The sequence below is a fragment of the Aspergillus novofumigatus genome (assembly GCF_002847465.1).
Source record: "Aspergillus novofumigatus IBT 16806 chromosome Unknown P174scaffold_4, whole genome shotgun sequence".
Lineage (NCBI taxonomy): Eukaryota > Fungi > Ascomycota > Eurotiomycetes > Eurotiales > Aspergillaceae > Aspergillus > Aspergillus novofumigatus.
Genome location: NW_020194277.1, coordinates 1420668 through 1445061, shown reverse-complemented (window position 1 = coordinate 1445061; position 24394 = coordinate 1420668). Strand labels below are relative to the sequence as shown.

Below are 24394 nucleotides of genomic sequence, written 5' to 3'. Positions count from 1 at the left end.
TTGTATTACCTCTGTTTCTTACCAACAGCAACACCCAGCTCCCTTGCTGGATGGGTCCCAACAGCCCCACCAAAAACCGAAGATCTGACGGATGTGGCTGTGCTCGGACAGCTGCATGTCAGCGAATCATGTCCGCAGGTCCTCCCATCTGCAAAGAAACCTGCAGCAACAGAGGGGTGGGAAAAGTTTTTCCTTCGCTGCATATGCACATTGCTGAGCTGTCTGAGGTTCGAGGGAAAATTCCATGTGGTTTAAGGTGCTGACTGTCGGCTAAATCGATCTAATCCTTGTTAGTTGGTCACCACCAGTGTAACTTTTCACTTCAGCTTGGGTAGATGGATGAATAATAGGTGTATTCTCGGTAATATCACGGTGTCATCAACTGAGTGGAAAGTACTGCAGGTTGAATGTAGGCTTGATCCCTCTGAACTGTCATGGAGATGTTGAAATGAGTCAGACAGTCACATGCGTACCCCAGATTCATCCTCCAGCTAGAGAGATAATCATTGCAGATAAGCAGAGATATCCAGCTGAGAGTCTCGACTTGCCAATCACCAATCGTAGGTTCATAATCAGGGAAGCCTGGACATATGGAATGAAAAGCAGATACCCACTGCGACAGAACAAGACCCGCCGGGATCCAGTCTGGCCGAAGGCCGAACGAGTCGACGATCCAGGTGCAGGTGCAAGACTGCAGGTAACAAGATCCGAGACTCTAGACTCGATCTTGACCTTTAGGTGTTGATTCCGAATGGCTGCAGGGTATGAGGACGAGAGCGTCCACTGTCCAGTCTGGGTTATCTGACGAGTCAACAACAGCGCTCGAGCCAGTCATGCGCAGCCAGTCGCCGGTTGAAGGGAAGATAAGCCGCGTACGCAAATTCAGTTGTTTCATGGACATGCGCGTCGAGTAGAGTGAGACACAGGCAGCCAGATTCTGATTTTATGTACTTCAGTTGAAGTTGCCACTGGCTTCAGCTGTCATTCGAGCTATGGGTGGGGAGCCATGTGTTCCTGTGTCTGTCACTGGAGGAATAGCGTTGGCTACAACTGCCTACTGGGCACTTGGTCTTTGCGTAGCAAATTGGCTAGACTAGGCACTGTGTTTCTATAGGCCGCTATCCTCTTCCATAGCGAGGTACTCACTCGCATCCTGATCTGCCGATATTCGCCAACAGCTTTCTGATATCTCAACAAAATCGACTGAGGGTTTGCATGTGATAATCCATGAAATTATCTGGCTTTGCAAAATTAATTAATAGTAACGAATTAACAGAAAGCTATGGTTAGACTCTCTTCCGTCTTCATGGTATGACTCTTACATCGTTCGACGCCTAGTGGTGATATTGAACAAGATCATGATTCTGGTCAGATGACCTTCCATTCAACGCAACTAGTACTCAATAGTCCGCAGTACCATGGGAGAGAAAACAATCAGCTGACTTATTCAAGTGCTGAGCCTCGCAAGCTACAGAGCATTAGCTTGAAAAGTAATCTTTCTGCAAACGATGAATGCACTTGAAATGCTCATGTGCTGCGAACTTGGCCGGCCGAGTGGTTCTGTGTACCTCGTAGATAGAGTCCCCGGAAAGTCTACCGTCCAGTAGGGGATGCCGAGAGCCGGCATGGTGGAGCTGCTGAGCACCTATCTCCGAGTCTTTTCCGCTTCTTCATCGCCTGTTTCTGCACACTTGCACAGTCCAGCAAGAATATTATTTTATTGTTTCTAATCATGTGCTGACAATTGCTGTAATCGACGTGGAATGCAGTAGATAGTACAGAGTACTGCCAGACGATTCACTCGGTCGAATGTCTGTATCTCGGCGAAGTCCGTATGCACCACATTAATAATCATCAATAATGTTTATTCATAGCTTTATACACTAGCCACATGTCTGTGGCGCAAAGATGTGGCGTATGCTTGGTTGGCTCATCAGGCCGCGGAGCTACAAACAAATAAACATGCCTACTTGAGAACTTCCCCTTCTCCCCTTTCCTAGAACAAACGGTCCTGATTAGTCGATTTACACGGCCCTACCGTTTGTGCATATTGTCAGGGTCCTGCGTTGAAGCCACACGAGATCGGGATCTTCAACAACTGCGTGGACAGAAATGCATGGCTTAGCCACGGCAGCTTGTCATTGGTAGCCTTAGGATCAGAAATGGGAGGATCGTCGGTCTCATCCAACTGTAGGTACTAGTCTGGTTGTTTAGATGTACGGTTTTACTATAGCTTAGACATTATTTAATAACATTACAGAGTGCTAGTATCTACTACCAAAATTGTCTACATGGGAGTCATAAGAGTGCTGGCATAGCCCGGCGACTATCTGAGTCATTGATGCTCATAATAATTTGGGCCTCGGTGAGTCCCCGGTATAAGAGTCATAAAATAATGACAAATTCATAAGATTTATTTTCGTTATTGAATAATTTGTATCCCGAGGAAGAAGAAGAACAAAGAAGCGTCAAGAACTAGATACCTGTTGAGTGGCACATATCTCGGGTTTGTTTGACTAATTGGGCCCTTCAGGCATAAATGCAGGGAGTGTGGCTCAGTCACTGCAAGGGGATAGAGGGTAAAATGCCAGTGCTAAATGACTTGTCTGCGCTGTAGTCCGTACTCGGTGGTACCTGGTCGACGACAACGCATCCATCTTTAGCTGCAGGAATTGTGGCTTGGAAGATACCCGACTCCATAATGGTGGGTTCATTTTTTTTCGAGTGTCCGGCTAATGGCTCGGCGGGGCGTGGGGCTAGGTGGATGGCGCTAAAACCCCCAGACAAAAACAGATCGATCAATCAAACCTTCAGGCTGTACGTATTCGTAATTATGGTAATTTTCCCTGGGTATTATTTGTAATCCTGAGTCAAGGATTGTCCGTTGTCATAACGCTTTCGGGCGAGCCCGTACACCATGACAGAAACTGACTCTGACGCTAAGTTAGTTAGTTCGCTGTGCATTGTACGACGACACTAGCTGATTATTGCATCATTAAGAATAAATGTCCCTTGTCCCCTCCTGTCCGTACGTTGATCCTGCTTCGACAACCAGATATTTTGTACATTAGGAATCTGGTCTTTGACCTCTCGAGTCATTCTCACATCATATCCCTTGTTATCAATCGTTTATTAACTCCTGTCTGGGGTTCCCATCTCCTACCTCCTCCTCTCCTAGTAAGTGATTCCTATACTCTACTCTACTATACTACACTTTCATACCTTGTCTCTTTTCACCATACAGCACACAAGCAATTGTCATCACATCATAATAACCTTCGGTTCAAACTTTATTCAAATAACTAATCATCAAGTACCTCGCACAAAGTTCCAGTCCTCACATCTTGAACCCTCCAGTTGAGACTCTGGTCTGCGCGCCGCTTCCAGACTCTTCGATATCATATCTGCCTCGACGACTCCCGTACCACGTCTTGTCGTCAACTAAACTTCCGCTCGAACCGTTCTCTCGGTCGCACCCACGAACGAGTTAATCGGATCTGAGCCCGTCGGGACTTCTTGGGGCCGTTGGTGCCAACCTATTATTTAAACTCTCGTGCCCCCGGTGGCAAATCCTCTTCGCAAATTCCCTCCACTCGGTGTCCATCATCCAAGTCTATCGTCCCAAACTTTCCAAGAGACCATTATGCTTATGTACCCTTCTGTACGTAAGGGTCTCATCACTGAACCAACTTCTGCACCTTTTGTCCACCAGCAGGACCCCGTTTGCATACAAGACGATCAGTTCATCCCAGACTTCTCTCAGCAAGATCCTTCACTGCAGTGTTTCTATCAAGAACAGCCTCGACTGCAGTCTCCCTTTCAGTATCAACCTACTTTCGACTTTGTCTCTCCGCCCTCTTCCGCTCCCTCGTCACCTTCCTCCTCTCCCGCCTCTACCTTTTCCCACCTTCCCGCGACGGCAGTCGCGCAATACTCGCCTGCCGTCTACGACGGCAGTTCCTTCGAGGCTCCTTCGATGACACCTGCTTCATCGTACAACCCTTCGATTCATATTCAGCATTCGACCTCGCCTCCAACTTCCAACCCATACCTGCCACAATATCAACCGCAATATCTCTACAGCAACCACCATAACAGCAACCCCATGTTGGCGCAACATACTGTCGCAAATAACCACGGTTGGGAAGGCAACCTGCAGCTCTTGAGTCCAGCTCGCATTTCAAACGGTCTTCCCCGGACTTCATATCAAGACTCGCAGCTACCGACCTCTCCTGCCTCCAGCAAAACTGCCCCAGCAGGAAGCGTGCAACGGTCCAACAACGGTAGCCTGTCAAAGCCTCTGCCTACTCCTGTCCAGACTCCTGTGCAGAACTCCTTCCTCGCCACACCTTTCCAGAACTACGATCCAACTGCACATGATGCTAGGCAGGCCGAGGCAGAAGCGGCTATGAGACGGGCTGTGATGGAGCAGCAGCAGCAACAAAACAACCAGCAGCAACAATCACAAAACCAATCAAGTGACTACTCACTGGCTCCCTCCGTTTCGACCGTGAGTCACAACTCGCCGGTGACCCCGCAGACAAGCTTTGACGAGATCGACGAGGCATCGCAGGCGATGGCTAATGGTGAGAACCGATATCCCGATGTAGACCGGTGGATGGATGAATACTTACGTGCCGATGCGCTTTCAGACTACGGTAACCACAATGGTAACAATATGACCATCGGCATTCCCAAGCTCAATCGCACAATCTCCGACATTTACCAAGACGAGCTATACAACCCTGCCATCATGCCAGCACCACAGGTCCCAAAGCAACCCTCGTCCACCAACCAGCATTACCGCAGCGTCTTTGCAGATCGTCTGCAAGCTGCCAATCAGGGTCACCTCTCTGCACGGTCTCAGTCTCCCGCGGTCAATCTGAACCGTGACCGGTCGCCCTTCCGACATAATTCACCTATGGCGGCTGAGTTCAGCAATGTTGCTCAGCTGGCCACCAGCGTGCCTATGCCTCAAGGCGCCATGAATTTGGGACAGTCGCAGACAGAGCCCAAGACCATGTCTCCCAAGGATGCGGTTCTTGATTTCAATGAGACTGAAGATGCTAGCATGCCGCCATTGTTCCCTTCGAGTCAACCAGATTTCAATCTCAGTGATGCTTTGGGCTTGCGACGTGAGAGCAGCTCTTCACTACGACAGGCACAGAACTTTCCATCGATGGATTCGTTCCCCAGTCAGTTCAATACGCAGACCAGCTCTCTCTCACAACAGTATCCCTTCGTGCAGCAACAGCAGAACCACCGCCAGCCGCAGCACCAGCAGCAGCAAAACAATCTGCTTCAACATACACCCGAGTTTCCCGCCTCTCTTCCGCACCTCGAGTCTACTGGGAGCGAGGTCATTCAAAATGATATGACTTCACCTCAATCCAACATGAATATCCTACCGCTTAAACACGAGATTACTCGGCCAGACAATACATCTACGGATGGTGGCACCTACACCTGCACCTATCACGGCTGCACTCTACGGTTTGAGACGCCGGCTAAGCTCCAGAAGCACAAGCGAGAGGCTCACCGCCAGACTACCCCTGGCGGTCATCTCGTTAGCCGCGATCACTCGGCACGGAACTCTCAGGCTGGCCCCCACAAATGTGAGCGGATCAACCCTTCTACTGGGAAACCCTGCAATTCGGTTTTCTCGCGGCCGTATGATCTTACGCGGCACGAGGACACGATCCACAACGCCCGTAAGCAGAAGGTCCGATGTCATCTGTGCACGGAGGAGAAGACCTTCTCGCGTAATGATGCGCTGACCCGGCACATGCGGGTGGTCCATCCTGAAGTCGATTGGCCCGGTAAGCAGCGGCGCAGGGGCCGTGAATGAAAAGCTAGCGAAGCGTTTCGGGCGTATGTGCGCTGATGCACACACCAAATGGCTTCATGTCTGGAAGTTTCTATCACAAATCATGTCAGAGCTTCATCGGAGCGACGAATAGGATGATCCCCCGTTTGCGCTCCTTCATCGACGTCTCCGTGACTCAGGATGACGGGGTTCAAGCCTATGATGTCAGAGGCTTATCCTCATTGGTATGGACCCACCGATGATTTCCGATCGACGGTGACAAATTCCGTTTCGGGATAGTGGTGCCTAAGGCGCTTCGAAAGTGCTAGAATGACATCATGGCACCCTCGTCTGAATTGACGTACAGTACGCAACATACACAATGATGATTCGATGGTTACGTCTTCCCATGCTTTACGATTATGGTTTTTTTTATTTTTCCCCTTCGTTTTAATTTCTTTTTTTATCTGAATGTTTTGATTCAGCAAGCATGGATTCAACTGTTTAATGCATTGCGTGGTCTTTTTTTTACTTTTGAGTGTGAAAATGGTTTGCATGAATGGACATTCTGGTTGGTTGGGTTATTTCTCGCAAATTGAGATTGTCGCTTGAATTGATCAGCATTGATATGGCTCAGGCTTGTGTTTCTTCCAGCATGCGTGATGGTTTCTGCGCGTTTCATGTGTACTATATAGGCATTCATGTATGAGTGACATGCTTATGATGTCTGCATGTTTTCTGTTTTGCGTTTGATATGGACATTGCCTTGGTGTACAAAGGATGAAGATGGGATTGTATACTATGGGAACCTGTACACTAGCACTAAAGAGACAAATGATAGACTGTCGATATTCTTATGCGTTGATCCTATGATTGAGACTGTTGATGCAGTTAAGGTATCATGATATTGCAGTCTGAAACTCCAAAGCGTCAGTGGCAGCGACGATCGCAATGTCAATAGCTCTATGTACTCATACTTGACTCCTTTACCCTTGTCAGAAGGTCCGAGATAGTTTGTTTACTTCATACTCAGCATTACCTAGCCATCCAACCCCTCTTTCAACATCAATACGAACTTCCGCGGAGGTCCCGGCTACGCCTAATCAGTCTTGATCGTCACGTCCGGTAGTTTCAAGGGTGTAACAGAGTTATTCAGACTTACATGCAGATTATCTCCTGCTTGTTATAGGTGGGTGGTGCATCCACTGGTGGGACTATTGGCAGTGGGGGTTGCTGATTGCGAACTGAACTGAACTGAACTGTGGATTGGGCTCGCGGGGATGGCATTGATCCTTCTATCTAGTACTTACCTTACGTGTTAGGCAGACTATGAAGTCTAAAGTAGATTACCCTATGGTGTATGAGATATTGTATTGTTTGCTATTCTACGAGAGCGGCAGATCGAATTTGACAGATGCCCAAAGTACCAATGCTCATCGTAGACGATCACGTTTGAATTTGCTGAGAAGCAATTACCTACTCAATTTATGTGAACTGATATTAAAGTAATAATTGAAATTAAGATAATCCCTCTAAAGTACTGAAAGTACTTTCAGTAAGTACCTAAGAGGTCCGATGTAATCGCTGCAGGGTAGATCATGACGCCATGGTACATAGTCTATCCGCTGTAGATCCACACTCTCAAACTTTGGGGTACCTCTGGTAGCTCTATTGGTTCTCCACTTTGTGTGGCTGGTGAGTTGGAATGTTTGGATTGACGTATTGTTCGGTATGCACTTGGTTGTATTGACGTTTAGTGTTTATGCGATACGGTTAATTTTATGCTTGTACGATTGTCATGAAAGCTTGCAGATGTAAGGCAGTAAAGCCATCAACTACCCGGTATCTCGCGTACATGACTCGAGTCCATCTATCTCATGTGCCGACACCCTGGTCTGTCTGTTCATCGAGCTAGGAAGCTCCACTCGGTCACCGTGTCGGTCGTTGTTCCTCCAGGCTGTTTCCATGAATATATCCTTCTCTGCCTCTTCGGCTTCGGCTGCTCGTCGGGCTTCGGCTGCTGCTTGTTGCCGCTGACGGACGTAGAGTAGCGCTGCGGAGAGGATGGCTGCACCTGCCACAGATCCGACTGCAATGCCAGCGATGGCACCTTTACTGAGCTTGGTCGGTGCTGGCTGGGGAGCACTTGCGCTGCCGTTGGTCGCGGGCGGGTAGAAGAAGCTGGCGAGTTCGGGTGTACTGAACCCATCCAAGGGTGTCTTTTTGGTTGCGTTTCCGTTAGGCCTATGGAGAATGGGTCAGTTTCTTATGAAGCTTCGTCGTTGTGGGAGACTCACCCTCCACCAATCACTTGGTAAATATTTGCAGGGACCGCGTAATCTGTAGCAGACGCATTATACACACTGCCCCATGTCAATGTCGACATGTCGTAGAGGGCAACGCCTCTGTATTCCGAGTCACAGGTAGAGAGGTCGTCAGACAACGCTCCTCCCACTGTCAACATCTGTCGGTCGGCTACCAGGTGACAGGTGTGCCCATAGCGTGGCGATTTTCCCTCGGAGATTTTCGTCCATGTGAAAGATGGAATGGAAAGCACGTAGATCTGGTCGTATAACTCGTTTGCGCCCTTGCCTCCGTACATGTATATATTGTGGCTGGAATTATCCTTTGCAGAGACAGCGGCCAAGCAAAAGTCAGTCCGTCCGTCCGGTATGTCCCCTGACGCCTTCTGGGCATACCAGATGCCGTTATCGTCGCCCTCGAAAACGGAAGAGATGTCAAAGATATCGATCTCGTCGAATGGCACCTATTGGCAGAAACTGATTAGCGACAAATTACAGACCGGACAATGCGTCTGAACCTACGTAGGTTCCCTCATTAGATGCGCTACCGTCATTCGCTGGCTTGGTGACACCGCCCACTGCGATCAATATGCCTTTGGGTCCTATGCCAGGGATGTAAACCATGCCACCCTTGACTCGTGGAAAATTTGCCAGTGAGCTGGTGGATATGTTTGTCGCCATCTGTGTGTGGGTATCAATGACAATCAGTCCATCCAGGTAGCGGAGAAGGTCGTCCGAGTTCTCAAGGTCGTTCGATGTCCCGTTGTTGATGTACCCGTTGAGATAGAATGCCAATTCCTGGTCTGGAGCCTCAGCATATGCTCCTCCTGCAGGTCGGTACTCGGCGCCCAGTGTGACGTCGAATTGATCCCAAGAGCCATTGCTGGTGTTGTATGACCAAAGCGCATACTGCGACGAGGTTGGTTTTTCGAAACCAGGAAAACTCGTGTTCGCATACGAGACGGTTCCGCCATATTGGTAAATGCTCGAGTCCGATGGCCCTCCCGCATACAGTGCCCCGCGAACAACCACGGGCGGATCTGCGCCAGTTCTGGGATTCGGTTTCTTCGAGTCAGCCCGGATCGAGATATTCTGTTTCCAGTCCCAAGAAGATGTCAGGTCAACCTCGATCAAGTCGGTGTCTAGGCAGGGTCAGCACTTCCGACGTGAGTCTCTCGAACTTGCACCAGAAGAACATACTGTATCCAAGCACTCGGGCGCCTTCTAGCGTTCCGTTGTTGTTTTTGGCCACGAAGACTTCCAATCCCCCGTCGATGTACAGAGTCTTATTCTTCACTGTTGACTGGTGATACAGCCTTGAACAGTAATTGTCTACAGGATCAATTCCCGTCACGTTGGATGCTCCTTTTGCAAGCGATACAGCGAGCAGGAGTATTGCTATAAGCAACGCAGGCATCCTGGTGTGTCTTCTTTAAACTATGGTCGTGCTGATGAGCGATGTTGCGGCATCAGGGCGCACCGGGCAGCAAGGGCTCTATGTGCCCTCGATGGATAATTGGAAGCCGATATTAAGCGTCGCACGAACTCGCACCCATCTTCCGCCAATTATTAGTCTCACCGTCTTGTGCAACCCATCAGTCCGATTCTCCCTCCACCAAACTGACCTGCAGGGTATGAAAATCCCGTCGGTGGGTACAGGCCAGTTCTTCCCCCAAGCCTGGCGAATCTGACGGCCTGAACTGAAATGTGTGGTCGCACTACAGGGTGGAAGTCTCCTGAAATAGATGTTGAGACCGCTTATCGCTTACACAATATCAGATTGTGTCCAAGTTGAAATGATTCTTCCTGTCAACCTTGTGGCGTACGCAAATGCTGCAATTGCCGGTTCGGCCCCTCTCGTCTTTCGGAGAGTCAGGATCGGTCAATCGCCCCTTGAGCGACGCCAGGACATTTTAGCCCTCACATCGTCTCTCTAGGGAGGTGCACAACCCAACCCGCATATGCATTTACGCCCCGTCTCATACTGGCCCGTGGCGCGATCTCTAGTCTGAGTGACATCGGCTCGTGTGAGGAAGATTTGACTGACAATGATTGGCGCAACAGGAATGTGCCAAGGCCGTGCCAAGGACCGCTTCGACATTGACTGACTCTTCTCTGTTGCAATTAGGGCAGAAATAACTCCGTGAAATCATCAAGTTGAACTGTTGAAGGCTGGGAGAAGCTCATGTGGAAGGCCGTGCTTCATCAAGGAATGTTTAGTGTTCGCCCTTCACATTCCTCAGGGAGGGCTGAAGGCTTGTTGTGCTTGTAAAGCGAGGACCTGTGAATTCCCTCTTGTGGTTAGTTTTGCTGTTTTGGGTATGGTCTCCCTGATACACCATCTTATAAACACTGCCCACAACATAACCTCAAGTATATAAGAACCATCCCCTCACTATTCTAACCATCCTCTCTCCTAACTTCTTCATTCCCCTAAATTCCCCTAAATATTCTCCACCCTTCCAGTCGCTGCTATCATTTCATCTGCCCATATAGCTACCACCACCACCGCCCCTCCTTTATTTTCCCTATTAGAAATTGCAGCTGCGCCTCCCCCTCTCTTCTTATCTCTACTTCCTAGTTTCCTTACCAGCCATCAGCCTTAACTGGTTGTTCAGCTGGTTAAGCTGATTACCTCTCTCCCTTTTTTACTTCCAGTGAAACCATCTTTGCTGAAGATGAGGTCCTACAGAAATTGGTGGCTAGAGGGCTTACCTGGGATGAAATTGAGAAGGAGTTCGGTCTGCTCTTTGCTAAAAGGACTTCGCGGTCACTGCAAATGCGTTGGTCAAGAAACCTGAATCTTACAGTTCCGTTGACAAGAAGCTCGAAACGCAAAAGGTCTTCCCGGTAGTGAAAGTCGCATGTTGAATTTTCTGACGCAAATGCACCGCTGCACAAGCCGAGTTCGAATAAGCACTGAATGATTTCTGGGTTGCCTGCCCGGGCCACCTCCGGCCTCCGCCAACAGGTCTGCGCCAGGTTTGTCAGACGTCACGTCATCCGCATTGCCTGGCCGAGCTGAATCAGGTTCCGCGTCGAAGGCAGTTGTGGCAAGGCCCAAGAGGATCCCAACATGGTGAATAGAAGAAAAGGCACATCTGAGATCAACCTATAGCAACGGGGTGCTATATATGTATTATAGAGATACAAGACCCGCGATAGTCTATTGCAGCGTGTAACCAAGACATGTTAGATCATCTGGAAAAAGTGTCAGTCATCGAATGGCCATGATTCTTCCCACGCAACTCTTTCTGTTTCAGAATGTGCCAGCCGATCAATCAGCTCCGCCTTCGCTTGCTTCAAACGCCTTCTCACTTCATCATATTGCTCTGGCCGTACAACCCCTTTGTCCGGCCACAGCTGGCCTAGCGATTGCCTTAGGTTTTGCATTAACTCCATACCCCTTATTGCGCCAGAAACTTCTTCATCAATCAAAGCAACCTCATCTGCTGAGAACTGCAAAGGAAATGGCGGATAGCCAGAGGCTTGCACGCCTGGGAGGGTTGTCCACTCCTTTTCAAGATCGACGCATCTGGCTTGATATAGTGCCTCCCCATCTATAAGAAGATTTTGAGCGAAAAGCAACATCTCAAAGCTGGTAGTCTGCCGAAATTCCATTGCCTTGAATAATGTTTCGTTATTGTTGTAGGTGAACCTTCGATACAATGCTGCGAGTGACATTTTTAGATATAAATCCTGGGCTTCAGCTTGCGCGGCACGATCGAGTTTGTCAAGATTCTCTGGGAATGCTGGTGGCTCGAGATCTGTCGATGGAGGGCCATCATAGTCAAGGAAATATGGCTGGCGAGCATGGTCAAAAAGTGGTAATATTTCACTTGACTGCCAATCTATAATACCTAGTACCTCCGCTGGCCTTTCAGGGTGAACGAAGATATTCTCAGCATGAAGGTCAGGGTGCCATAGAAAGGCGGACGTGATTGATTTATCTGTCGGAAGAAGGTATTTCACAAGACGAAGATAGTTTTGGAGAGCCGCTATCTTCTTGGAACGAGAGCGACAGTACGTGCCGGGGCCATATAGCGACAAGAAAGACGGAGGTAATCTGGTCATATTCTGCACACAAACAATCTCCCGAAGGCCGACCGCCGACTTGTATTGCTCTGCACTACTCCCTAAAATAATCATGTAAGCAGATATTCTCAAAAAGGGGCAGAATATGAAGTCATACAAGGGCCTCTATCAAAGTCCAACTCCATCCTACCATCGTCCAGAAACTCTCGGCCGGTTGACGGGCCAACAGCAAACCGTTGGTATTTTGTTATAGACCCATCCCCCTTCACGAGGTCACACCCGTCAGTATCATCAGCATCAGATGAGTAGTATAGACTGCCGTATTGAGTGAAAGACATCGACATCCAAGCTTTTTGATATCCTGAAATTGTCTTCACGAGTTCAAATCTTTCCTTGATACCCATCTCTGACCAGACTTTACTGAGTTGGACGCCGGCAACCCTTTCCATTATAATATATTCCGCGCCAACCAAGTTGTCTTCTGGTTTCGAACTCCAAGCTAACACTTTTGGTACCGGGGTGCGTAGCTCATTTCTAACCTAGGTAGGCGTGGAGTATCAGAATAAAGGCAGAGCAGTCAGTGGTAAACAAGTATGTTTTGTACTTACAAAATCCATTGTTGCCACTTCGCTGGCGGTCGTGTAATGGGCCCGCCCTGCGTTTGGGTTTGGCACTTTACCTACGACTTGTGTTCCATCTTCCATTGTGAAGAGGAAGGTTTTGTTAAACATCCCGTCAGGAAACTTCTCAATCCGCACGCATTGTGCAGAAGTAAAGCCGACTGATTCAGCAGCACGCTTTACCAATTCGTCCATATTGAATTCAACATAACGTATTGCCATCTCGTGAGTTTCGTTGGATAAAAACCGGCCTCTTGTATAGCGAAACCACTCTTCGTTTGCATTGCGAGCCATCTGAAATGCCCGGTTGGGCTCGGCTGCCGATTGACTGGAAGTATAGGACGGCATCCGTCTTTGCTTCTTAAACAGAGAAAAGGCACTGCGCATGGTAATAACTAACACCAAGTAGGATAATAAGGAGTGAAGTGCAAAGTGCAAGGTCCATGTCCCTGTTAAAGTTGCGAAACATGAAAGAAGAAACAAAGTCATGTGAGATATCAGTCATTACCCGTGGAGCTGGGAACTATTTAGGCTGTGACGCTATACGGATCCTGGTTTCGGAGCATTGTAAGGCCGACGCCCGGTTGGAGAGCATGGATGGTCGCCCAGCCTTTCGATTGATCCAATCGTAACCTCACGTCAACTGAAATTTGATAGGATTCAGCACGCATTTCAGCTGAATCTAGTACCCAGAGTATACCTCTTTGGATCCTTTTTACGGTTAGCCTAGGTTCTAGCACAAGACCAATGACTGGAAGCTGCTGAGACCATGGCGAAGAGGTCGTCGACTGCTCAAAGAGTCGGCCAATACGAGACTGCGATTTATGTCGCGGAACTGCTGATATGGCGTGTGCTAACGCCTCCGCTGTCAAGGGCTGGCGGGAACAACCAATAAAAATCTAACCCTGCTGTCGTTCTTAAGCGCCCATCCGTCACCCTCCTTTAAGCTGAGTTTTGAAGCTGCAGGTGTGATACCTGATGCATCAGACCGATGGCTCTTTGGATACGTCCAATGATGCAGTAGCAGACACGCCAGCGCCCCTTGGTCCAGTACTCTTAAGCTGGCGAGTCGATCGGACTATTTAGCTGCCCTTGAAGCCTGCACCCTTCGTTATTGATATGGCTTCCTAAAGCTCTTGAAATATCGCTTTCCTTCTTGATACCTGTTCCTCTTTCTATCTAGCTCTCTGCTTGGCGGCCTGTTGCTAGCTAAGCTCTTTAGAGTACACGAAGATTTTATGCTAACTCTCCTTCAGTCACAAAATGAGCCGAGCAAGAAGAGAGTCTCTAGAGGCTCTGAAGAACTGGGTCCTGGGGAGGTCATCTCAAGTGACAAAATTAGCCTCAGGTCAAGGCATCGCTGGGACCAGAGCTGCACCCTCCCAATCCGGTTCGAACGATACGACGATTGGCTCGCGCTTGGATAACGGCGAGAAGGTTATGAAAGACGGCAAGGAATACAAGCGATATAAGTGGCAGATCAACAAGAATGCAGAGAATGCAACGCTGAAGGAATTGGCAAACAAAGATTCCCACAAAGTATGGGCAGAAGCGGATATTCCGGTTACTTCTGATGCGTCCGCGGCGAAGGAGGCAGTTGAGCAGTTGTTTGAAGACCTGAAGAAAAATATGAAGGAGTAAGGGCGGAAGTGTATGCACGTTTTTACCTAGTTCGTTCGTGATGCTGGTGGGGTCTTGTCGAAGCTCTGTACATACCAACAGAGGAGATTGGATGTTCCCTAGAAAGATGACATTCAGAGCATTTGGGGCACTTCCTTAACAGAGAATGAAGGTTCCTGATGACGGCGGGCCGTCCTCGCTAGGACTTGCGGCTTCGTAGACGCTCCGGTTCCATCCTGTTTACACTTATCGTCTGGTACTTTGGCTGGGCTTACTGACTGTTGATGAGTGATAAGCCTAGCCAATGATGGCCCATGCGTGAGTATCACGTGTCTTGCTGCCAGTTCTGGCTTCCAGTGACAAGTCAGATGGCCCAAGGCGGTCATTTTGGGTCACCCTAGTCTAATGGCTCATTTCCGTTAGAACTATCTCAGTCAAAGTAGCTACTAGGCCATAGGCAATGTGGCATCCTCCTACTACTTCGCTACTAGCTTGACCAATTAATTAACTTACAGTAGGTGAGCCTTAGACGAACTGTCAATATCCTCTAATAGTGGATTGCTGAGAACTTAATCCTCTTCTAATGTGAGTTTCTGCTATCCTACTTTTGCTTTGTGTATGTTATTTTGCATGGTGAATTTATGCGTACCAATGCTAAAGAAAAGACTAATCTAATAAATATGACTCGTAATCCCTTGCGATTGTTGATCAAACAAGGAGTCATTTTACAAGAGGTGGGGTATCCTAACAGCGTGAGAGGGAGGATGCCAGCAAATTTCCGGTGATTGAGATAACACAAGGAGTGCTTACTGGCAGCTAAACAAGTGTATTATCGTGCGTGCTCTGTGTTCTGAAAGACTGGGGTATCCCATGCGAGATTGATGCGCGCAGAGGAGTCATGAATCAAAGAGATAAGCTTTCCCTGGTCGCATACTTGGCGGATGGCCCAGTTACGTTTGCAGGATGGAGTATGGACTGATGAACTCGTGATCGACTGCGGCGTCGAACTTGGTGAGAGCTTCGTGGGCGGAAATTCTCGTGGTCTCAGTCTTGTGGCCTAAGGCAGAAGGGATGCTACAGCAGATGAATGTTCTGCATCTGAGCCTTATGCTCTGCTGGTACGGGCTGTGTAGTTGCTCGCAATAACGCGTCATTTATGGAACTCTTGGTGACTTCGACCGAGCAATGCATCCTGGTCCTGTCACTACAGTGCTCCTTTCGAAGACTTACGTTGCCTGTCTTGTTAGGACGACCACCCCGCTAGACCATGATCCCTGCTGGTTCGCCTATCCTGTGTATTTGTGACGCATACGTTGGAGTCAACGAGTGGGCCAGTGAGGCGGAAGCTGGGTTTCGTAGGATGTGTGTGTTTCTAGCTGTCGTCACCTAGGATTTGTTGTACTATTTGTCTTTGGACTTGTCGGTTTCGTCGCGTCCGAGTACCCTGGCGAAGGCTATCAGTCCACGCGTAATGTCCTATAATCGGAGCTACAGGTCTAACGACTCCAGAAAATGTCGTCAGTCCGTATATCCGGCGATAACGCGGCGTCCTAGGTTGTATTATTTCCCTGTTATAACGCTGCTGCGAGCCTGCTCCTCTTGTTGGATTTCGAAACCCCTTATCTTGATTTCCTGTGTTTCGGTACAGTCGCTAGGGGTTCAATATCGATAGTCTGCCAATATTCTGTAGCTGAAGGTCCGTTCCGTTCGAGTCGTAAGTTGATCCCATGCTCAATCGCAGGGGCTGAGCAACAACCCATGTCATGTGGAAGCCGGGGGAGGATAACGGGGCCGGGGCCGGGGCCGGGGACGGAGTATTGCGCGCATTATGTGTAGTCGGGAGGGCTGCGTCTTTGATCTTGGAGCCAGTTCAGTATAGATAGTTCAGCTCAAGTTGTGTCGCGTGCATTGGGCCTCCAGAGCTTCAATTTCGCTTTAGATCAGTTGGATGGAAGCTGGCGGTGAACATCATAATCCGCTGTTCAAGTATGCTGATACTACCTGGATGCGGGAAAAGGAGTAGATTTCATCAGATATGACACGTAGCGTGGAACATTTAGTTGTCCTTATTCTCCTATATGGTTGTCTCTGCGGTGGGTTGACTCGAGAGGTCATCGCAATGCATTGCGTTGCGTTGCGATGAGACGATGTGGTGTCCTTGCCGGTCAGTTGAACCCCGAGTTGAACCCGGGTTCAACTCCGCCATGGGCGCGGTGTTTGTAGAGTAACCAGCTACCGTCTTTGATTTCTCTTGATCCTCGCCCTGCGGACCTTTCAGGGATAGATATAATATTTGGGCTGATATATTCTATTGTTATGCTATAAACTTATTTGGTTTTTATGGCCGTTACTGCGATTTCTCTGGTGAAAGGTTCGTCCAGTATTCTTTTGCGGTCGAACCTGTAGATATCCCTCCTACAGCTCTATCAAAGCCGTATATGAATAGAACATTGGGTTGTAGCGTTTTGATATGGTCCTTGTGTGTCTTGGTCGTATTTTGAGTCATTTTATATGTGAATAGTGCCTATATCCAGGTATGTTGTGTCGTTTTCGTCTACTCCATAGGTGCATCAGTGTCATATATATATTTTCATATAGACTAGTGCACCACATCCATCCAACACCCAATGTACCTCAACATGACAAGACAAAGTTTCAATAGCTATTAGCAGTATCGAGCTACTAGATGACAGCATACGAATAGAACAAGTAAAATTACTAGTTTAATGTCGACTGAAGTCGAGATCAGACATATTATCGAACACCGTCCGACGCTCCAACTCATGCACGAGGCGCAACATTTGCACCCACAAGCGAAGACATACCCACAATAAACGGATATGAACCGGCAGCTACGGAAGAAGGGTAGAAGAAATGTCACAACGGACACGCGAAATCACTTGAAAATACATAACATAAACACGCAACATGTCACACCCATAACGAAGTCAAGGTGCCCGCAGGAATTGGACGAGACTGGAGCATGACCAGACGCGTCAAGGAAGGCGCTACGAAAAGAAAGGTGCAAGTACCACACCTACAAGACCAAAAGGTTGAATGTTTCGACCGTTCGTATTCATATTAGATTGCGTTTGATGCTGCAATCTCTTCAAGCCTGGGGCACAGCCAGAAGCATAAAGGCCGCTATGATACAGAAATTCAAACACGAACACTAGCAGACCAGTAGTGGACGCGCAAGGGTAGTAAAATAAAGCATGATAAAAGCAAACCCAGAGACCCATGACACTTTAAAAGAGCAAAGAAAACACCACAACGTCCCAGTCATACCGTAAACCAACCCGAAAAAGCAAACCGTCGCGTCACTGCTGCGGAAGGACAATCGACGCGCCGACCGCGCAGGATGGCTGAAAAAAAGAAAACAAGAGAACGTCTAACCACCGAAACCGTAGAGGGTGCCTGAGAAGATTGTCAGAGACGCGTCAAAACCCGCAATAACCAGAGATACTCACGGCCTTGTCTCTTCAGAGCATAGACGACGTCGAGGGAGGTGACAGTCTTTCTCTTGGCGTGCTCAGTGTAGGTGACAGCGTCACGGATGACACCCTCAAGGAAGGTCTTGAGGACACCACGGGTCTCCTCGTAGATCATGGCAGAGATACGCTTGACACCACCACGACGAGCGAGACGACGAATAGCGGGCTTGGTGATACCCTGGATGTTGTCACGCAAAATCTTGCGGTGACGCTTGGCACCACCCTTTCCAAGACCCTTACCACCTTTGCCGCCTGTAGAGAAGAAACGCGTCAGTGACTGCGGTCAAGTCGCGTCATACTTGTGATCAAAAGAGAAGCTACTTACGTCCAGTCATGTTGATAGATGGGAATTTAAAAAGGACTTTGTGTGTGTTTAAATAAGTGTGGATGTCCAGAAAACGACTTTAACTGGATGACAGATAGGACTGATGGAGGAGAGAAGAGCTTGAAGAAGTTTGGGACGGGAGATATTTGTATAGAGGGAGGAGGAGCGCGGGGAGGCTACTGGAATCACACGCTAAGAAGGGGATCGACCAATCAGAAGAGAGGATCCTCGCAGCGGGTTTGATCTCTCGGCAGCGTGACGGAACAGTCAGTGATCCCGTTTGGAATGCCTTGATCCCCACGGAATGCCGTCCAGCCTCGCTGATCAGAGTTGTAAAATAATTAGAAAAATTTTTAAGTACTATTAGAAGAATTCCGGATAATCGAAATACGTGACATTCTACGCTTGTGGTTGGGATCAAGGTGTCCTGGGTGACATTCTACATCAGTGATCCTGTGTTTCTATTGGCTGATGCGGGAAGCTGTCTCGCTTAGCGTTCCGAGCAAGGGCCGCCTGCATTCTGCGTACTTTCATGGTTCCTGCCAAAATTCAGTACCCGAAATCAGGACTTATGGTGTGCTGCTTTCCGACCACTTTTTGTGATCAAAAGAAACCGCGCTAAGACCATCCATTTTTGCTGGCAACCCAACACCACCCTCCCAGATCACCACCCTTCTCGCTTACTACAAATACCTTGCCCCCACCCACCTCCTCCATCCTTCTTCCATCTACTCACCACCACGACACTTTCGTCATCTCGATCATCGATCTTTCATCAACACCATCACTTTTTCATCAATAAATCATCAAATTCCATCAAACCTAATCATAAAAAATGGCTAGAACCAAGCAGACTGCCCGTATGTATTAACCTTACTGTCGTTTCTCTTGTTGTCGTCGGTCTCTGCCAAGATCGTCTCACAGTCGCGTCAGCTGGCCGACACAACCACGCGTCACTAAGAAACATCCTGCTAACTGTCTGTCAATAGGTAAGTCCACTGGTGGCAAGGCTCCCCGTAAGCAGCTCGCTTCCAAGGCCGCTCGTAAGGCTGCTCCCTCTACCGGTGGTGTCAAGAAGCCTCACCGCTACAAGCCTGGTAAGTCCCTTCCACTGTGTGCTGGTTATCAAACAAATGTTCTAATATTTGTCGAAGGTACCGTCGCTCTGCGTGAAATCCGTCGCTACCAGAAGTCCACTGAGCTCCTGATCCGCAAGCTGCCCTTCCAGCGTCTGGTTCGTGAAATCGCTCAGGATTTCAAGTCCGACCTCCGCTTCCAGTCCTCTGCCATCGGCGCTCTTCAGGAGTCCGTTGAGGCCTACCTCGTCTCTCTCTTTGAGGACACCAACCTGTGCGCCATCCACGCCAAGCGTGTCACCATCCAGTCCAAGGACATCCAGCTCGCCCGTCGTCTCCGCGGTGAGCGCTCTTAGATGGTTTCTATCTAATGAGTTGTGTCTTTTTCCGGTTGGCTCTTCTGGGAAGGCGATAACGGGGTTCTGTTTTCTTTTTTTATGATCACTGGCGATACATGATGGGTTTGCTTGCTTTCGAATATCAATGGGTTCGGCACTGGGTTTCTAGTTTTTCTTCACGATGAATAGTAGGCTGCCGATTCAGCGGCTGGGATTTGCTCATGTACATTACGGATCTCTCGAGTTGCTGTCCTTCGGGATGCACCACGTCGCGGCATAGACGCGAAATGCGAATATCTATGTTTACATCAATTCAACCCAGTCCGTGTCTTGCAATTATTCTCAAACTATTCTCGTGCCACTGTTCCTGTAGCGGGACGCGCCACGGTCGCAAGCCGCCCGCGTATTAGCTACCGTCAAGGTCATCGTAGAACCATGCTTGACAAATGATTTCATCATTACAACGCGAAAAGTTGTCGACATAGTCCTTCTATCTAGTCAACTCAACTCTGAAGCAATGTAGCGGTTAAGAAATCGCTCCATGTCCACAGAGGATCTGCACTTGGTGACGGCACAGTGGCGAACCGTTTGGCACAGGATACTCATATTATTACGAGAGTGGATCAAATCCTGAGCACCTACGATCCTTTGAAAATGTATGGAAACTGTAGTGATAACTACGAATTGGAATGATGATGACGTTGATGCTATATAATGCTATACGATGCTGGGAAGACATCCTTACAAGTCATGGAGTAGCAATGACGACGACGCTCTGCTAGCGATCCCACGTCTTCTAGCGTCCCTCAGCGATGGTACCTAGACGAAACGATACATAGAATTTAGTAGTCAATAGGTACTTGCACACTCACGAGGAACATGATTCGAAACATTGGAAGAAATCTACGAGCGAGCCTGGCAGCTCAGCGCATGTCAAAAATCTCCAATACGTCGGCATAGCCCTGCGTCAGCATCAGTCCTAACTGCTCAATATTGAGTGTAGAACCTTTCTTATAGATACTGCAGTTTCTAATAACCTGATACATACGACCATAGGGTGTGGAAAACAGGGCTTCCCGTCCGCTCAGCCGTACTTAAGCCACACGCCGGCCGGTTAGTAGTTGGGTGGGTGACCACCAGCGAATCCCGGCTGTTGTATGTTTTTGCTTTTATTTTTTTGAGCCTTCAATCAAAGGCTGGTCCAGGCTGGTGCTTGCCCAGTGTATTGTTTGGAAGTTGTTTTCAATCGAAGCATTTGTTCATATATAGGATGTTCCGGGTACCCCTAAAGCCCTGATAATAATCTTTGCGATCTCGAAAAAACTCGACTCTCGAGTTTCGCCACTTGCTCGTCGTCGGCGCGTTTCTTGCTTCGGTCGGGATCACGATCAGGTCGTTCTCAGTTACGACTGACTTGTGAGCCGGTCGCTCTCCTATTCCATCAGCTTGTCATCATCATCATCGGAAAAGTAGGTAGCCTGAAATGAAAATAATACGTAGATCAGGATACTCATTTGGACAGGTAATGAGACTGCTAGACGTAGAACGTTACTAGAAGCCCAAAGCACCCATCTCCCGTAAGCCCAAGGGCGGCCGGTGTTTCAATATCGCTTCGAAGACACCTCCGCGCTCTGAGGTAAATGTTTGCTCACTCACTGCCGTCCGTGAATAATCTACGCAATGCGGAGAGTACGAAATTACGATGACCAAAACCCGGCAAACAGCTGGTTGAAAGCCAAAGCGACAGCGGGGCCGGGACGAAGAGCTACTACTTATGATATACATACGAAGAAACTGCGAGGTTGCAATTACGGATGATTGAGCTATAGGAAGCAGCAATGTTGGAGTGGCAGAGTGTGTTGCAGAGCCTAGGCTACAGAGAGGACTCTCCAGATGTCCAGGACACCGACCCAAGCTATTGGGGCAGCGCTTGCAACGAGGTCATATCAAGACTAAAATTCTGACGCCATTTCGATGAGCCTGAAGAGGAACATCCCAGACAATAAAGCAAGCTAAAATCACAGTAGCAGATTAAAATGGATTGGATATGGAGCTACTGGACGACCTTCGGGGAGGATGCTAGAGAGCGCGACATGATACTCTGACATGGTTTTGCTGCAGATATGCAGATGGATTTTCCTTAGTATTTGTTCAATTTACTGAGCTAAATGTCATCTGCGCTTTGGCCGATAATTCCCATCTCTAGTTGCGCTGATGTCAGGAATCTTTCTATCGATTTGCAGGAGAGAGTGTTTGATTATCTAGGATGCAAGTCGACGGCATTTGGGAAAGAGCTGAGATACTAGAACTGGGATACAGCCATTGGATGAACAATGATCTCTAATTAGATATGTGTATATGGTAAACTGTACACGATAAATACAACAATTCTCTTCCAATGCAAAGACGCCATCTATAATGCAAACATAACAAGACATGAGCTGGGTCAACATCAGTCGGGTATATGACTTCTGAACAAGGACAAACTTTTCCTGCCATAATCAAGGTGCATATGCTCTGGCCGTAACAAATGACAAGGGCATCAGCGTATTATAGACACGTGTTAACACGGATTATTCGGTATCGACAAATATGTGTATGCGCCCGACCTGCACACTGCGAAGTCAAGCAGGTTTGGGGCGTCCTCGAGTATGAATCGAGCAATGAGCGACTAAGGTCGAAGACCGCTGAGCGGGAAGGATGGGATAGGTTCCCTGGACGTTCATTGTTTGTTGCTGAACGACTCGCGAGTGTGGACACGGTCGATATCATAAGGATTTCCTTCGTAGCTGACGACGCGGCGCAACGAAGTAGCCGTCCGTGTGGAGGCTCTGCTGCGCATCTGGCGGACATCCGGAAGTTCTTCAACGTTGGACTCAGTCTCGCTAACATCGGACATCTCAGGGGCAGGTGCCTCTGTGCGGTCAAAGACTGGCTCCTCTGTCTCCTCAGACTCTGGCTCTGGGGCTTGCTGCATCTGCTCGGCAAGCTTCCGCATGAACGCATCTGATTTGGCGGCATACTCGCAGCGCTTACGAATGGTAGCACCGTACTTGTAGAAGAGGAAGGGGAACGGAACACACGCAAGCGCCAAAAACGCCGGGATTGAGGACGCCCAATGGATTCCTGTTTTTCACAATTAGCCTCTTTTGTCAGCAAGAATAAATTCGAAAGAAAAATCTCACCTAGATCCTGATACATATAGGTAGTGAACAACGGGAAAACGGCACCGAAGACAGAACGGAGGACGGAATTGGCTGCGAGGACTGAAGCGGCGAAAATGGTGTAGGCATCGATGAGGTAGTTCATGATGCCCAGGAAAACCAGAACCATACCGAAACCGAACGGAGCACCGGCTAGGATACAAACAATCCAATGGATGGATGGATAATTGGTCCAAGCAAACCAGAACAGTCCAATAGGAATGGCAATCGAAGCAATCAAGGTGGGCGGCAGGCGTGCCTCAGGGGGAGCGAACCCACCGTGCTTCTCCTGAACTTGGACATAACGCTTGTTGTCCCAAACACTGTAGGCGACAGCAAACATCATGCCAACCATGATTCCCAGGAATGGGAGACTGCCAACGCCTTGGTTCCAATGACGGACTCCCTGGAAGACGATCGGGTAGGCAGAGAAGAGCATGTAGAGGGTTCCATAAATGATGGCCATGTACAAACTCAGGAGGAAGACGATCGGTTCCTTGAAAAGCAGAATCCAGGGACGAGACAGTGCAGTCTTGAAAGCTTCCTTGAGAGTAACTCTGCCCTGGTCGATGTCGATCTTGCTGACGTACACTTTACCGGTGTGCTTTGACAACTTCTCGGCGCGGCGACGTAGGAGAACAGGCGCATAGGTCTCAGGAACGAAAATAGTGCAGACAATCCAAACTGCACCTGAGAAGGCACCCAAGAAGCCCATGACCCATCGCCATCCTCCGTTCATTCCGAGGAAGCCACCAATGATTGGACCCAAAACAGGACCTGAGACGCATTAACATACAATCAATGCAGCATAAGGAACAAAGGAGACATACCCAAGAATGGAGCGGCAGCAAAAAGACTCATCGCGATACCTCTCTGCTTGGCTTGGAACATGTCAGCGATGACACCACCCGCATTGGTCAAAGGCGAGGCTCCGAAAGCGCCGGCGAAGAAACGAAGGATGATCAGCGTCCAGCTATTCTGAGAGCCAGCACTTCCAGCATTAAAGGCCGTGAGTGCGCAGTAGGTGACGGTGAAGATGATTTGACGGCCGAACATCTCACTCAGAGGTGCCCAAAGCAGAGGTCCTATTAAGTGTATTAGTCTCTGACAGGTAGGCTGGCTTCGAATAAAAGAACTGGAAATAACTCACCAATAGCGAAACCCAAGACGAAGAGCGAAACACCGAGCGTAGCAACCTCGCTTCCAATATGGAACTCGGCTTCAATCTCTCGAACACCACCGGTATAAGCTGAAGAAACCAGTGCGACTGCCAGCGTCGAAACGGCAACAGTCATGGTCAACGACCATTTGCGCAGTTGAGTCCATGTCATAGGATTGCGAGGATCATTCTCAATCCAAACCACCTCGTATGGATCCTCCTCGGTTCCTGAGCCTTTGTAGGGATAGTCGATGATTTGCTGGGTGAGGACGCCTTGATCTACCACCAGTCGCCAGTATGGGATCTTCTGTGGCATGGACTGTTCGATCTTCTCGGGGTTCTGGTCCCCTTTTTCAGTCGCCATGATGGGCGATTAATCGGTGCGGAACTCGAGCGGAGGTACGGATATATGCGG

General features: G+C 48.8%; 8 protein-coding genes across 8 annotated transcripts; 3 read left to right on the top strand and 5 right to left on the bottom strand.

Moving 5' to 3' along the window:
- Window positions 1–3643: 3643 nt before the first annotated feature.
- On the top strand, window positions 3644–5848 carry P174DRAFT_430947 (stress-regulated transcription factor RPN4; the record flags this gene model as incomplete). The annotated part of the gene is made up of 1 exon (XM_024825668.1): window positions 3644–5848. One exon carries the CDS (start codon window positions 3644–3646, stop codon window positions 5846–5848), a length of 2205 nt encoding a protein of 734 aa, XP_024682577.1.
- Window positions 5849–7632: 1784 nt separating this feature from the next.
- Window positions 7633–9690, bottom strand: P174DRAFT_167233 (putative cell wall anchored protein). The gene is made up of 4 exons (XM_024821217.1): window positions 9310–9690; window positions 8632–9251; window positions 8104–8573; window positions 7633–8050 (listed from the first exon to the last, which is right to left on the bottom strand). Exons 1-4 carry the CDS (start codon window positions 9524–9526, stop codon window positions 7642–7644), a joined length of 1716 nt encoding a protein of 571 aa, XP_024682576.1. The 5' UTR covers window positions 9527–9690; the 3' UTR covers window positions 7633–7641.
- Window positions 9691–11262: 1572 nt separating this feature from the next.
- Window positions 11263–13391, bottom strand: P174DRAFT_441246 (uncharacterized protein). Its single transcript, XM_024827265.1, has 3 exons — window positions 12753–13391; window positions 12302–12683; window positions 11263–12245 (listed from the first exon to the last, which is right to left on the bottom strand). Exons 1-3 carry the CDS (start codon window positions 13149–13151, stop codon window positions 11323–11325), a joined length of 1704 nt encoding a protein of 567 aa, XP_024682575.1. The 5' UTR covers window positions 13152–13391; the 3' UTR covers window positions 11263–11322.
- A 389-nt stretch (window positions 13392–13780) lies between these two features.
- Window positions 13781–14630, top strand: P174DRAFT_441244 (uncharacterized protein). Its single transcript, XM_024827264.1, has one exon. The coding sequence runs from the start codon at window positions 14028–14030 to the stop codon at window positions 14403–14405; it is 378 nt and encodes a 125-aa protein (XP_024682574.1). The 5' UTR covers window positions 13781–14027; the 3' UTR covers window positions 14406–14630.
- Window positions 14631–17140: 2510 nt separating this feature from the next.
- P174DRAFT_441240 (uncharacterized protein) lies at window positions 17141–17801 on the bottom strand. The gene has a single exon (XM_024827263.1). It carries the CDS (start codon window positions 17624–17626, stop codon window positions 17393–17395), a length of 234 nt encoding a protein of 77 aa, XP_024682573.1. The 5' UTR covers window positions 17627–17801; the 3' UTR covers window positions 17141–17392.
- P174DRAFT_441239 (histone H4) lies at window positions 17609–18008 on the bottom strand. The gene is made up of 2 exons (XM_024827262.1): window positions 17855–18008; window positions 17609–17801 (listed from the first exon to the last, which is right to left on the bottom strand). The coding sequence occupies exons 1-2, from the start codon at window positions 17991–17993 to the stop codon at window positions 17776–17778; spliced, it is 165 nt and encodes a 54-aa protein (XP_024682572.1). The 5' UTR covers window positions 17994–18008; the 3' UTR covers window positions 17609–17775.
- A 1030-nt stretch (window positions 18009–19038) lies between these two features.
- Window positions 19039–19635, top strand: hhtA (histone H3; the record flags this gene model as incomplete). Its single annotated transcript, XM_024825667.1, has 3 exons — window positions 19039–19063; window positions 19193–19300; window positions 19358–19635. 3 exons carry the CDS (start codon window positions 19039–19041, stop codon window positions 19633–19635), a joined length of 411 nt encoding a protein of 136 aa, XP_024682571.1.
- A 2153-nt stretch (window positions 19636–21788) lies between these two features.
- On the bottom strand, window positions 21789–24343 carry P174DRAFT_460099 (MFS transporter; the record flags this gene model as incomplete). The annotated part of the gene is made up of 6 exons (XM_024829845.1): window positions 21789–21846; window positions 22001–22132; window positions 22359–22743; window positions 22803–23597; window positions 23651–23905; window positions 23971–24343. The coding sequence occupies 6 exons, from the start codon at window positions 24341–24343 to the stop codon at window positions 21789–21791; spliced, it is 1998 nt and encodes a 665-aa protein (XP_024682570.1).
- Between the last annotated feature and the right edge of the window lie 51 nt (window positions 24344–24394).

Excerpts from the sequence above, each read along its gene's own strand:
- P174DRAFT_167233 (XM_024821217.1), bottom strand. The coding sequence starts at position 9,526 with ATGCCTGCGTTGCTTATAGCAATACTCCTGCTCGCTGTATCGCTTGCA. Across the intron at positions 8,574-8,631 it reads CATCTAATGAGGGAACCTAC|GTGCCATTCGACGAGATCGA; the intron begins GTAGGTTCAGAC and ends TTCTGCCAATAG. Across the intron at positions 8,051-8,103 it reads TACCAAGTGATTGGTGGAGG|GCCTAACGGAAACGCAACCA; the intron begins GTGAGTCTCCCA and ends CATTCTCCATAG.
- P174DRAFT_441239 (XM_024827262.1), bottom strand. The coding sequence starts at position 17,993 with ATGATCTACGAGGAGACCCGTGGTGTCCTCAAGACCTTCCTTGAGGGT. Across the intron at positions 17,802-17,854 it reads TGCTCTGAAGAGACAAGGCC|GCACCCTCTACGGTTTCGGT; the intron begins GTGAGTATCTCT and ends CAATCTTCTCAG.
- P174DRAFT_441246 (XM_024827265.1), bottom strand. The coding sequence starts at position 13,151 with ATGCGCAGTGCCTTTTCTCTGTTTAAGAAGCAAAGACGGATGCCGTCC. Across the intron at positions 12,684-12,752 it reads AAGTGGCAACAATGGATTTT|GTTAGAAATGAGCTACGCAC; the intron begins GTAAGTACAAAA and ends ACGCCTACCTAG. Across the intron at positions 12,246-12,301 it reads GGACTTTGATAGAGGCCCTT|GGAGTAGTGCAGAGCAATAC; the intron begins GTATGACTTCAT and ends TGATTATTTTAG.
- P174DRAFT_441244 (XM_024827264.1), top strand. The coding sequence starts at position 14,028 with ATGAGCCGAGCAAGAAGAGAGTCTCTAGAGGCTCTGAAGAACTGGGTC.
- P174DRAFT_441240 (XM_024827263.1), bottom strand. The coding sequence starts at position 17,626 with ATGGGTCTCTGGGTTTGCTTTTATCATGCTTTATTTTACTACCCTTGC.